The sequence below is a fragment of the Mustela nigripes genome, chromosome 9 (assembly GCF_022355385.1).
Source record: "Mustela nigripes isolate SB6536 chromosome 9, MUSNIG.SB6536, whole genome shotgun sequence".
NCBI classification, from domain to species: domain Eukaryota; kingdom Metazoa; phylum Chordata; class Mammalia; order Carnivora; family Mustelidae; genus Mustela; species Mustela nigripes.
This window is the reverse complement of record NC_081565.1, coordinates 33222548-33236049: the sequence shown is the minus strand read 5'-3', so window position 1 is coordinate 33236049 and position 13502 is coordinate 33222548. Positions and strand designations below refer to the sequence as shown.

The window sequence follows — 13502 nt, the reverse complement described above, 5'->3', positions numbered from 1 at the left end:
TCAAACTCCCACCCATGGGCCCCTGCTTGTTTGCAAGTAAGTTTCATTGGAACACAGCCCTGCCCATTTGTTTCCATATTGTCTCTGGCTGCCTCTGCTCTACAGCAGCAGAAGCGAATAGTTGCAGGGCACCTGGGAGGCTCAGATGGTTAAGTGTCTGCTTTCGGCTCAGGTCGTGATCCCAGAGTCCTGGGATCTGCCCATTCCCCCTTCCCTGCTTGTGCTCTAGTTCTCTCTTTCAAATCAGTAAGTTCTTAAAAAAAAAAAAAAAAAGGAAGAGTAACTGCAACAGAGACTCTATGACTGGCAAAGCTGGCAGTATCTACTATCTAGCCATTCATAGAAAATGTTTGCCAAGCCTTGTTCTAGAAGACATAGGATATTTCGATTTCCTTTGAGGCTTACAACGACCTGGTAAGGTCAGTAGTGTCATTGTCTCCCTGTGATAGAGAAAGACTCAGAGGTATGGAGAGATGAGGGATCCTGCCCATGGTCACACAGCTAATGAAATCACGCTTGAACTTGATCTGGGTACTTCGGTTAAGAGTACCCACCGTTGCTCCCAGGGCTCTCAGGTTTAGAATTGCAAAGGTATTATAATACCAAGGTACGAGCCCCAAGACTCTCAATAATAGCAATGACTGCCATTTAGCAGGCACCTGCTAGGGACGGGAGTGGGCCTGGGCCTCAGTACACAGCAGGATGGCTCCTTGGGTGTTTCCCATCCAGGGTGGGGGTCAGGCCATGCACAGTGTTACAGCAGAGAGCAGACAGGTGACCAGCATGTTTCTGGGCACGCAGCTCGGTTATGGGTCAAAGGAGACCTTGCGGGGGAAGTGTTCTTCCAGTCAAGAAGAGCAAGGCAAGAGGTGGCCAAACCCAGTTCTGAGAGGAGATTTTCTAGCAGGAAGAATAGCATGCGAGAAGGCTCAGGTGCAAGACAGAGCTGAGGCCTTTGGGGAAAGGAGAACATCGCAGGAGAGGCTGGAAGGTGCCCAGGACCCAGACCAGCCAGCCTCGTCGCCATGTGGGGGAGGCTGGGCTTTCTGTGGTTGGAGCAGGAACCCAGGGCAAAGTTCTGACCTGGGAGTGATGAGGTCAGAGTGGGAAGAGGTCAGAGGGGTACAGGAGTGGAAGCACAGATCACTGTGACTTCAGGGGATGGGTGGGGACGTGCTTGCCAAGGAAGATGCCCTGAGGCTGGAGAAACCAGCTTTAGAGCTTCTCCTTGTCGGTTCGGTTCCACTACATACCTGTTCTCCCCCCTCCTGTGTCCTCCATCTACCCAGCTTCTAGCCACCCTGTCCTCCTCCTCAGCCCTCATCCAAAAAAACAAAACAAAACAAAAAACCCACTGCAGAATCTTTGTGCTTTCAGTTTCTAGGACTTCCAGGAACATTAAACCTCAACTGCTTGTCTTAGACACCAAGAGTCACACAATGAGTTTATTAGAAAGTGGGAAACAGTAGACGGGGAGGAGAGAAAAATCAGACACCTTCTGAGTGTTCCACCAAACCTTGCACTTCTTAGGGAATTAACCACAGATGTGATCGGTAAACTCTCGTTAATTTGCACCCTTGGTATTGTTTTATGATTTGGTGCAACCCTCTGAAAGCATTTCATTAGCCTTGAAATGGAGTCAAGAATTAGGGTCAGAATAGATTCGGAACAGATAAAGGCAACTCCTCGTTCCACGCCCTTCTCTTGGGGTGTCGCAGACTTTGGAGGAAGGGGATCCCAGCCCCTGCTCGGAATCGAGACCATGGATCTCACCTTAATTATCTTCGCTGAGGGGAGAAGTTGCCTCCCTTGCAGAGGGTAAACTCTTTCTAATGTCCCCTCTTCCTCCTGGAAGAGCAGCTGACATGTTTTCTTTCTGCCCACGGAGACACCTTCCACATAGACTGCATGATGCGGATCCGCCTGCAGTACGAGAAGACGTGGCAGGAGTGCCTGGCCCAGGTGCAGACGTGCAAGGTGGGGGCCCTTCCCGCCCTGCCCCGCCCCTGCCCTCCTCCAGCCTGGATTACCCCCCACCCCCTCTGCCCGGACCCCTCCTCCCCAGCTTTTCCCACCTGTCACTCAGGGTGGAGCCCAGCCTGACCTCCTCCAGGAAAACTTCCCAACCCCATGGGGGCAGTGATACACTCTGACCACGTCAGCCTTGACCATCTGTACGCCTTACAGCACTTGACATTGATCCAGGGCAGGTCGGACCAGGGGATTATTTCCAGGGCTTCACTTCTGTAAGTGAGTACAGCCACTGCTGTCACACCCAGCCCTTCTGTCCACCCTGCTGGCCCCTGTCAGAGGGTGAGATTGTGGGTCCCTCACAGACTACTTCCATGACAGTGCCTGCTTTTTGGGGGTACAGGAAGATAATTTGAGCAGAATGCCCAGATTATCCCCTCCTGCCTCCTGGCTCCGACAAGTTCCTGCTCCTCCTCCCGTCATGAGTCTGTACAGCTTTTGTTCTGCCCCCGAGACTCTGGGGTGAGCAGAATTCACAGGGAGCAGAGTGCTTCATGGTATCAGGCAGGGTCCAGTGCTCTGTGGCCTTAGGGCCAGCAGCGTACCTCTCAGTCAGGTTTTTCAGGGTGTCAAGCCACAGAAGTAAAGCCTGGAGGGAGAGAAGGGTGGAAACCTTTGCTCCTAGGCCCTAGGAGAGCCTTCCCAGCACCATGCCCCTGAGAGTTTCCTCCCTTCATCCCTGCTGCTACCTGGGACCTCCCGAGGAGCTCAGGGGCCCTCAATGCTGAGCCTTGTGCCCATCCTACTTCTCTTTGTCAGGCACAGCAGGGGCTAAGTTGAAGTCAGCACACACCCCCAGAGTGTCTTAGGCCTGGCAGGAAGGGCCCTTGGTATTCCTATTCAGCAGCATTGGAAGCATACAACTATAGACAATTTTTATTTGGGGAGATTGGTTTATATTAGATTTTGTACATAAACCAAGGCTTTATTAATATGAAGAAGGCTGCTTTCCAGCTGGCATAATGGGAATTCAGTTACAGGAAGTAGGAGCGCGTCTGACTTGCAGCCGCACCGAGGCCGTTAGCATGGCTGATTATGTCTCTGGCGTCTGCAGGACGACAGTTCTGAGTTCAGGTCACAGCCCCCCACTTGCCAGATATGTGGCCTCCAGCAAGTTCCTCCGCTTCTCTGAGCCTTGGTTTCCTCATCTGTCAAGTGGGGCTAAGTGAGAGAACAGGGATAGTGCACAGCGCCTGGACTCCGTGGGCCGACTGTAAAGATGGACCATCTCTACCGCTGGGGGTGGGGTTTCCCCTGAGGCTGGGTGAGAGGCAGACCTCAGGGGACAGGGTCAGGCCCGGAGGTGAAGCCCTCCCCCCATCCTAAGCCAGGCTCTGCCCTGGTTCCCCTCCAGAAGCAGCTGCTGGACTGCAAAGCCTTCACTGAGGAGGAGGCAGAGAGCCTGGTGAGCCCATACTTCTTCCAGATGGTGGGCGAGCTGCAGAGCAAGGTGGAGGAGGAGCTGGAGCTCTTGGATGTGCGTAGCTGGGGACCTGCACAGCTGGAGAGCGGGGTGGGTGGTTGGGGGGAGCGGTCACCTGGAGTGCCCCGCTATGAGAAGACCAGAGTCCAGGGGCCCCAAACTTTCTTGTCACCAGTGAGTCCATTTCCCCGGTCCTGGCCACCCCTCTGGGGTAGTTCTTTGCACGGGGTGCTCTGGGCTCCCCCGTGACACCCCTCCCACCCTGCTGCCCAGTGACAGCCGTGCTGCCCAGGGCTGGGGTAGCGAGAGCTCCTCCAAGCCCTTGTCAAGTCTGTGTGCCCAAGGGCCACAAGGAAAAACAAACCCCTGCCCCAAGATGCTTAGGATCAGGACCTGGGTAGGGAAACATTTTCTGCTAAGCGCTGGATAGTAAAAACTCAGGATAGTTCCCTGAGGCCTGTCAAGTCTCTGTAACAACTTCTCACTCCGTTCTTGTCACACAAAAGACAATTTTATTTGTGAACACTGAAATTTGAATTTCATATAATTTCTACATCATTCAGTATCTTTGTCTGATTTTTTTGTTCAGCCATTAAAAAATGTAAAATTAGCTTACCTCTCAGGGCCACATACATAAAAGGCTGAGGGCCAAATTTAGTTCTTAGACCAAGTTTGCTGCCCCCTGACCCCACTGAGAGCATAAAATACAACCACGAAATGGGGAGAGGTGAGGATTTAACAGCCAAGAATGGTGTTTGGCTCAGATGCTAAGAATCAGGGAACTCCAAAGAAGGAAACCTGCCCAGGCTGAGATGGGCATGGCCTGCCTGAGTACCCAGGCTGGTGTCTGGGGCGGCTCCTGCTTTCTTCCAGGCCCCAAACCTCCCCTTCTTCCCACTAGTGACTTCAGTGGATATGGGACAGATCTAGAGATGGGACTTTGGGGTCAGCCAGACTGAGGGCATGGCTTTGGGCAGACCAGAAGCTGTTCCAGAGGAGAGAGAGCCATGAACCAGTGTGTGACTCAGGAAGATGACCCCAAGGGATGGTGCCCAGGCAGTGATGGCGGGGCCGGCCGTTGGAGAGGTGGGGCCTCCATTGGCTGGCGAGGGAGCCCTGTGATGGGGGTGGCCTTCTTCTCCCCCTGGGCCCATCGGCCTTCAAGCCCCCTTCTCTGGGTTCTGCCACTACAGATATCCTTCGAGGGCCTGGCAAAGCAGACAGAATGGCAGAGCTCAGATCTCTTCAGCTACTTCCAGGAGGCTGTGCAGCTGTGGGAGGCACATCAGAGCGCACTGTCGGTGCTGGATGTAGAGCTGGAGAAGAGGATGGAGCAGCTGAGGCAGAAGCGCAGCCTGGATGAGAAGGTGTGGTCTCTTGCCCCCCAGAAGCCCCTGCGGGGATGGAAGGGAGGGCCGCACCCAGACAGTCAGCTGCGGGAGGGCTCTGCTGGGCGGCCTGTAGCCTCAGATGGCATTCATATTACAAAAAACAAAAACAAAAACCAAAAATAAAACAAGCCACCATATTTATCATAGAGTAAATAGAAGTTAACCCCAAACTTATCTTAGATTCAAATGTAAAACCTCAAGCTATAAGACTTACACAGATGGAGAAATCAAGGCTCCCTTTGGTCATGGGCTAAATGGGAATAGAAGAAATCTACCTGTTAGGTGTGGGCTAGTGATGGGTCCCTGGACCCAAATGTGTCTGTAAGAGTGTGTGCATGAGAGACAGACAGACTGGGGTGGGGTACGGAGCTTCTACCTATGGCAGTCACCCCGTGCCCACAGGAGATGAGCTGGGCCCCCACCCCCCTTGCCTTCACACAGTCTAGGAAATGGAGGGAGACACCCAGCATCTGATTTTAAATACAATTGGTTCAAGGAGAGCAAGGGCCAGGCACCATGGGAGGGGGTGGGGGGTGGCCTGCCGAGGCAGCGTGGGTATAGGGACGTGTCCCGAGGAGTCCCATCTGAGCTGGGTCTCCAGGGATGTAAAGTAGACAGAGAAGAACATTATCGACAGAAGAGCCCAGAGCATTGAGGGTAAGTGTGGTAGCACATTTGGTGCCCCCTTTTCTAGGAAAAAGCCCTGTGTTTGCCCTGAGGCACCTGCCCCTTGGTTCTGGTGGTAGGGTCTCTGCATGTCACTCACAGGCACTCGGTGAGTTTTTTGAGTTTTGATAACTCACATCTGCTTCCTTGTATTTTGGGGGTGGCTGCCAGGCCCTGGAAGCCCGCCTGGATAAGCTTTTGGACCAACTGAGGCAACAAAGCGACGAGGAAACACTGAAGATTCACCTGGAAAAGGCCAAAGATTTCCTGGAGAATATGAAATCCAGGTAGGCAGACCAGATCCCAAAAGACAAAAGGGAATGGCCTAAAATTCATCTTCAAGATCAGAGGCTGCCTGCTTAGGACCCCAGGGTATGCTCAGCGAGCTCAAGATTAAAATGTTGCCTCTTGCTTTGGAGAATGTCCTAGTGGTCCTTCTAACACAGAAGCTTCCAGGAAGAACTTTCCTCTGAAAAGTTTATGGAAGAAGATTTCAAGGCCATGTAATTTAAAGGTCAAGAGCAGGGGCCCTCCCACTACCTTTTCAGATTTTAAAACATAGGTGCTCTTTCTTAAAGACAAAAAAGTTAACCAATACAAACATGTAGAAATTTCCCCCTCATTCCTGCCCACCTCGTCTTTTTCATGGGCATGTACATTTATTTATGTGGATATAAACACATATACAGTGTTTTTTCAATAAAGGTTGACTCATGCAATGCAAGTAGATCTCTAACTGCAGATAGATGTCTGTTTTCTAATGACCAGAATTCATCAATATGGGTGCTTCATAATGGTCTAACCATCCCCCAGTTGATTAGCTCTTTAAGATTGGTTCCAGTTTCACAGTATTAAAAACAGTACTCTGTGAACTGTCTTGTATCTTTGTGCCTTTATACAACTGATTCTATAGGGACCATTCATAGAAATGACACTGCACCGCCAAATGATTGCAGTACTTAGCTTGAGTACTTAGCTTCTGAAGTGTATCTTGAGGCAGGTAAGTCACTCCCCCACCCCATCCCCCACCCCCACATTCAGCCTCCTCTCCTTATCTGGGAGACAGATAAAGCCTGATCCCTGGAGCATTAGAGGTTTGAAGGGATCATGTAGGTAAAGTTCAAGCACAGGGTTAGGACCGTGGACAGGAAAGGGGAACACATGTTATAACAGAGAACTCTCCCGTGTGTGTTTTCCAAATGTTCTACAAAAAGTGTGTATTCCTTGTAGGATCAGAAAAATAGCAAAACAAACCAAGGATTGCCAAAGCGAAAGGAAACTCGGGCATTGATTCTGTGTGGCCCCTAGCTCATTTCCCAGCGGCCTGGGGTGTGGCTCTGGGTTGGGGTCCCCCCAACTCAGTGGAGCTCCCCCCCTGCTTTAGCCCCCCTCCTCCACTCCCCTCCCAGGTATGAGTGTTTCCACAAGCTCCTGACAAAGGAAGCGACGGAGTACCCAGTGATCATACTGGAAGAACTGAACTCCTACAGCTCCACCCTCAGCCAACACTTCTACATTCGGGAGATCTTTCAGCAGGTATGGAGAGCAGTGCAAACACACAGCCATTCCCGGAGAAGCAAAGAGGAAAGGGTATCTTCTAACTCTGATCTGCCTTCCCTTCCATACCTTCACGAACCCCTTCTCAGTCAGGACAGCAAGCGGCAAGAAGCCGAAGGCGTTTCTAAAAGAGACCTTCTTTCTTAGATTAAAAGGGGTTGAAGGGCTCCCGAGTTCAGGCCTCAGGCTTGTATGGAATTATGAAGAAAAGACGATTTTCTAGGACTCTGAGTTTCATTCATCTTCCCCACCACTGGTGTCCTATAATACAGCTAGGACCTGCCCTCTCTCCCCTCTGGAGTCCACCCCCCACCCCTACCCACCTCCCCCTGCCCACCCCCCACCCCGCCAGCCTTCCTCAGCCTTCTTGGTGGGCAGCCCTCTGTCTCTCCACATCCCAGAGCCAGCCAGTCTTCCACTACCAGGGATTAATGTCCCAACCACTCACATTCCTTGGCCCCTGTCCCTGCTCCTCTCACTGGACATGCTCGTATGTTGGTGGCTGGTAAAGAGAGGAGCACAGAACATCCCAGAGTAGGTGTTTCCTGAAGGGCAGGTTTCATCTCATTAACTTTGATGCAGCTTCAACTCGCCCTTCGCACAACGTCTTGCACATGATTCGGACGCAGTGAATGTCCCCTGGTGAATGCACGACTAGCTGGCACGTCCTGGTCTGACCCTCCTAGAGTTTGTTTCCTTCCCACCCAGCCAGCCATTGTCCTGCTTGGCCAGACCGGACACTACTTGCAGTTATCACTAAAGCTGGCTGAGGCTTTCTCGTGTGCACAGGGTCCCCAGCTCCTCTGAGAATCCCTGCAGAGAGGAAGGATCTCTGTTTCAGTCATTAGTAAATGCTTCCTCTGGCATCTGGCTTGAGGGGGAGCTCACCATCTGCACTTTGAGATCAGTCTGCTTGCCTTGGTTCAAGTTGAGTATCTATTGTGATCTTCATGGCACAAGGGAAGACTTTGAGTTCCGACGGGCTTAAGGAGCTTGGCCAAGTTCACTCAGCTTGAAAGGAGCTGGGATTCCAATCCCCACCTGCGAATTCTACAGTCCACAGTGTTATCCATGGCACAGTATATTCACGACCTCATGTAGAGTCTGTGAAACAGGGAATTTGTAGGGTTAATGAAGGGGCTCCCAGGTCATGTAAATCATGTTCATTCTGTATGTTCACATCCAGCACTGGGAGCTGCAGACCCCTGCCCCTTGGTTTGCATCCCTCTATTTATACTTTCTTGCTCTTTGCCCCAGATCACCACAAAAATGTCAGAATGAGAGTTGTTTACTGATAATGCCTATTGTGGGATAGAAAGATTTGCAAGCCTGCTTTGGATTAAGGAAAACTGATTCCCCAGGTTGGGAACACTCTGATTACTGCAGGAAAATAAGTAGTCAAGGCCATGTCAGATGTTGAAGGGAAGGGGTGGGTGCACTCTTCTCATTTAAGTAGAAGTGGCACTCTGGAGAAAGGCAATGCTGCTCACTCAGTGCCCTGTGGTTTTTCTTTGTAGACTTTGGATGGGGAAGTCATTTTCAAATTCAGGGAACCAGGTAACACTATTCTAATTCAAGTCTAATCCTCTCTGACTTCACTCTTATACATTTGTGGGCTGGGTGGGCCCAATCCAGGCTACCATGATAACCTGTTTTTCCTTGTGCTTTGGGGTCGGTCATCAACAGAAGTGTACGAAAAGTACTTCCAGGAGAGTACGAGAAGCTGGAGAAGCAAACAGAGGGCTCAAATGGAAATGAGCAGAAGTGAGGAAGGTGAAAGTAGCAGGACAATTCCCTCCAGTCCAGCAGAAGAGATGGAAGAAGATGATCAAGAAATTGAGTCTTCCTTAACCGAGGAGATGGCAGTGAGCCAGCAGGAACCGTCTAAACAGAGTGACAAGATGGATGAGTCCAGTGAGGAGTCAGTTAAAGAATCAGAAAAAATACAAGTTGAACAAGACTCCTTAAAACCATCTCTGAACCAGGAAGATATGATGCTTCAAGAAGAAGAAAAAGAGGAGGAGGAGAAGGAGGAGGAGGGGGAAGACAAGGAAAAGGTGGAGGAGAGGGAGGAGAAGGTGAAGAGGAAGAAGAAAAAGCAAGAGGAGGAGGGGCAGGAGGAAGAGGAGCGCGAAGAGGAAGAGAAGCAGGGGGAGGAGGAGGAAGAACACGAGAGTTTATTTATGGAAGAGGTAGGCCAGCAATGGATCCATTCTTGGGTATGGGGAAAGCATTCTAGGCTCGCTCTATGTATCCCTATTACAAGCTGGGGTCCCAGTCTCCACTGGGATTTACAAATGTTTGCATGTCTTTTATTTTGTCAAAGGAATCCAATTCTTACCTCACAACAGTGCTTTTTAAAATTCACTTTCTTCTCCTAACATCTTATTCTGCAACCTACTCTGAAGTCAGCCCTTAACTGTATGGCTTTCCTTGTCTTTCCCTGGTCATCTCTTTCCCAGCTCTTCTTTCCTGTGTAGACCAACCTCGCCTCTTCATTCCCTCTCTCTTCCCATTCTCTTCTGTAACAGAAAAGATCCATATCCAAGATGGCAGACAGAGCTCTCCTTGGAGTGTAGGGAAGTTACTCTCACATTAATAAGTCTTGTCCTCAAAACACATTCCAACCCATAGAACAGTAACTTGAACTCCAATAAATTGCAAGACTCTCTTTCTGTACTGCTGTAGAAGAATTGGCATAGGAGACTCGTTTTTGAGCAGAGATCCCAAATTCAAATTCCCACAGGCATGTAATAGAAAAGTGGTCTAGAGACCAAGTATAAATTAGTAACAAGTGGTGAAGCTGATTGTCTTAGTCTGTTGAGACTGCTATAACAGAGTACCATAGACTGGGCAGCTTATAAGCAACAGAAATTTATTTCTCACAGTTCTGAAGGCTGGAAAGCCCAAGATCAAGGTGCCAGCAGACTTGATTTGTGGTGAGGTCCCACTTCTGGTTCGTAGACAACCATCTTCTCACTGTGACTTCATATTGTGGAAAGAGCCAACTCTTTTATAAGGGCACTAATCCCACTCCTGAGGGCTCTGCCCTCCTGACCTTATCACCTCCTAAAAGCCCACCTCCAAATACCAACACACTGGGGATATGAATTTCGGAGAGCACCCAACATTCAGTCTAAGGCAACTGTGCAGTCATTATTCAGCTCCAGCCAATAATGCCATGTGGGAATGGAGACAGAATTGCCAGCTTTCCTGATTTTTAAGAGAAATCCAAAATCCAAATTCTTTGTAGGATTTCCTGATTTTTGAAAGCACTGTATTGGGGAAAAAATAATTACAGGCAAGATTTAGCCCACAGGTCTATAACCTTCATATCAAGGATCCTGTGGCTGGATCCCCAGGTCTGTCTGGTGATGTCAAGTTTAAAGTCTTCTCTTCTGCATAGGCTGGAGCCCAGGAAGAGAGTGTGGAGGAAATCTCCCACGACCAGGACATGGAGTCCTTTACAACCTCCAGCGGACACACTTATTTTGTCTTCCTAACCCTGGAACAACAAGAAGAGAGTTGCAAGAAACCCTATTCCAACCTTTCTACCATTCTGGTCAATGACATTTCCAGTGCCAGCTTCCTAGAACAAGTGATCATTCCATCCAGACTGGTTTTACAAATTAAGAAACAGTGAGTAGAAACCCCCTTTATTCTCATTCTCCTATCCTAAGTTTTATTAACAAGGTGAGGTATTATAACAAAAGATTGGACTAGTTTGAACTGGAAAAAGAAAATGGGTAGGTAACTGAGGGCTGAGATGAGAAACAACTTTAAAAAATAGTCAATTTCCGAGAATTATTTGTAGTCACGTGTATCTTCTATGAGAGTGACCCCCTCCACCTCTCCCAGGATGCCTTGCTAGCCTGCGGCTTGTACATAAGAAATAGTGCTTTCCCTGCAAGATGTTAGAACCCCAGCACAGGTGGAATCTTGCTGTCTCCCTTCCTTCTTTCATTCCTTCCCCCTCTCCTCCCCTTTTTTCTTTTTTTTTTTAATGATTATGTAGACGTAGATTCTAGGCATGAGTATGTATCTGTATGGTATTTGGCTCTGATCATATGACATATTAATTGCATAAATTAGAAAACTGAAAAAAGTACAATGAAGATTATAAAATAACCCATAATTCTACCACTGAGAATTTACCTCCCCTAACTCCCAGGTTTCTGGGCCTCTGTGTTTGAACTTGGACCCAATGTGGAAATTTGCAGTTAGCTTTAGGATAGCATGTCCATTGCCCTCCTGACTCTAAATGTCATAGCTACGACTGGCCAGCTAGAGACCACCTGATTAGTCTCCCTCCTATGTGTGGACATGGGCAGGGGATAAAAGGAGTTAAGTCAGGCTTTTGGACTCTTCTCTTTCACCTCAGCATCATCTCATCTTGAAAATGTTTCTTTTTTCAAAATTTTTATTTACTTTTAAAATTTCTTTTCAGTGTTCCAGAATTCACTGTTTATGCACCACACCCAGTGCTCCATGCAATATGTGCCCTCCATAATACCTACTGCCAGGCTCACCCAACCTCCCACCCCCGCCCCTCCAAAATCCTCAGATTGTTTTTCAGAGTCCACAGTCTCTCATGGTTCATCTCCGCCTCCAATTTCTCACAATTCCCTTCTCCTCTTCATCTCCCCATGTCCTCCGTGTTATTTCTTATGCTCCACAAATAAGCGAAATAGTGTGATAATTGACTCTCTCTGCTTGACTTATTTCACTCAGCATAATCTCTTGACTTGAAACTCATCCTTTTTCCTTCCCCTGTCACAGGCCATTGTCTGTCTTCTCCTTAAAGAAGAAAAGCAAGGACCACCACAAGAGCTAATATTTATTGAGAGGATTTAATACTCTCAATAACTATGAAGGGTTACTATAATTAGCTTATGTTACACACAAAGAAACTGAAGCTCAAGGAATTAGTAATTTGGATAAGATCTCGGAGATAGGGAATGGTTGGATCTAGGATATGAATCTAGACCATGTGATTCCGAAGTCTTAAGCCAAACATTATGTCATCAGGCCTTGGGATTAACCAGAAAAATAATTCTGTGTTAAACTAAATGGACTTACATATTGATGGATACAATACTGAAAAGTATGGAAATCATGAATGTATAACTCAATGAATTATCCAAAGGGAGCACACCTGCTCACCAGTACCCCCACACCCAAAATAGAACATGACCAACTTTCCAGGAGCCTCTTCATGTATTCATCTCAAGTCACTGCTCTGTCTTCCTCAAGCATAGCAAAATACTTTCATTTCTTTTGCTTTTTTTGAACTTTATTTAAATGGAATCATAGAAAACATACTCTTTTATGTTAGAATTCTTTCATTATATTTATGAGATTCATATGCATTTTTGAATGTGTGTCATCTCATTTTTACTGCTCTATAGTAATCCATTATAAAAATACATCACTCATTTTCTTTATCCATTCTACTACTGGTGCATGTTTGGGTTGTTTTTCATTGGGGAATGGAACAATGCCACTCTGAATTTTTTTTTTTAAGTTCAATTAGCTAACATATAGTACATCATTAGTTTGTGATGTCCTGTTCAATAATTTATTAGTTGTGTATAACACAACTTAGTTGCTTATCACATCATGTGCCCTCCTTAATACCCATCACCCAGTTACCCCATCCCCCCACTACCCTTTTATGCAACCCTGTTTGTTTCCCAGAGTCGAGAGTTTCTCGTGGTTTGTTTCCCTATCTGATTTCTCCCCATTCAGTTTTCCCTCCCTTCCCCTATGGTCCTCTGCACTATTCCTTATATTCTACATATGAGTGAAACCATATGATAATTGCCTTTCTCTCCTGGACTTATTTCACTTAGCATAATACCCTCCAGTTTCATCCATGTCGATCCGAATGGTAGGTATTCATCTGTTCTGATGGCTGAGTAATATTCCATTGTATATATGAACCACATCTTCTTTATCCACTCATCTATTGCAGCACATCTTGGCTCCTTCCACAGTTTAGCTATTGTGGACATTGCTGCTATGAACATTGGAATGCATGTGCCCCTTCTTTTCACCGCATCTGTATCTTTGGGGTAAATACCCAGTAGTGCAATTGCTGGATATAGGATAGCTACACACACACGAAGAACCACACATGTATTTTAGCCTTTGATTCAACAATTCCAGTTCAGGGAATGTGTTCTGTAGAAATGCTTCTACACTTGGTTTATGTACAAGGTAATTCATTGCAGCTTTTTTTTTTTTTTTTTTTTTTTTAAAGAACAAATGGTTGGAAACCATCCAGTCTCCTCCAGCAGGAGTCTGGCTGAATTCAGGATGCTCCATCCAGACAAAGGAATAGAATATAGTTGGGAAATAAAATAAGGAAGAAATGAAAGGGGGAAGCACTTTCTGGGTCGCTTGGGAAAGCTCTCTCCCTGCTCACTGCTGCT

At 47.8% G+C, this 13502-nt stretch overlaps 1 protein-coding gene across 7 annotated transcripts in view; it reads left to right on the top strand.

The window, feature by feature from the left end:
* The window catches only part of CCDC180 (coiled-coil domain containing 180), a 62502-nt gene that overhangs the window by 16106 nt on the left and 32894 nt on the right, over positions 1-13502 (top strand). For all 7 annotated transcript variants that reach the window (XR_009406267.1, XM_059411246.1, XM_059411247.1 and 4 more), the window contains 8 exons: positions 1889-1977; positions 3386-3508; positions 4648-4821; positions 5683-5798; positions 6921-7047; positions 8586-8625; positions 8755-9260; positions 10475-10707. Coding sequence is in view for 6 of the 7 variants with exons in the window: in XM_059411246.1 (XP_059267229.1) it covers positions 1889-1977; positions 3386-3508; positions 4648-4821; positions 5683-5798; positions 6921-7047; positions 8586-8625; positions 8755-9260; positions 10475-10707 (1408 nt within the window). In the remaining variant the exon portion in view is untranslated. The remainder of the gene's footprint in view (positions 1-1888; positions 1978-3385; positions 3509-4647; positions 4822-5682; positions 5799-6920; positions 7048-8585; positions 8626-8754; positions 9261-10474; positions 10708-13502) is intronic.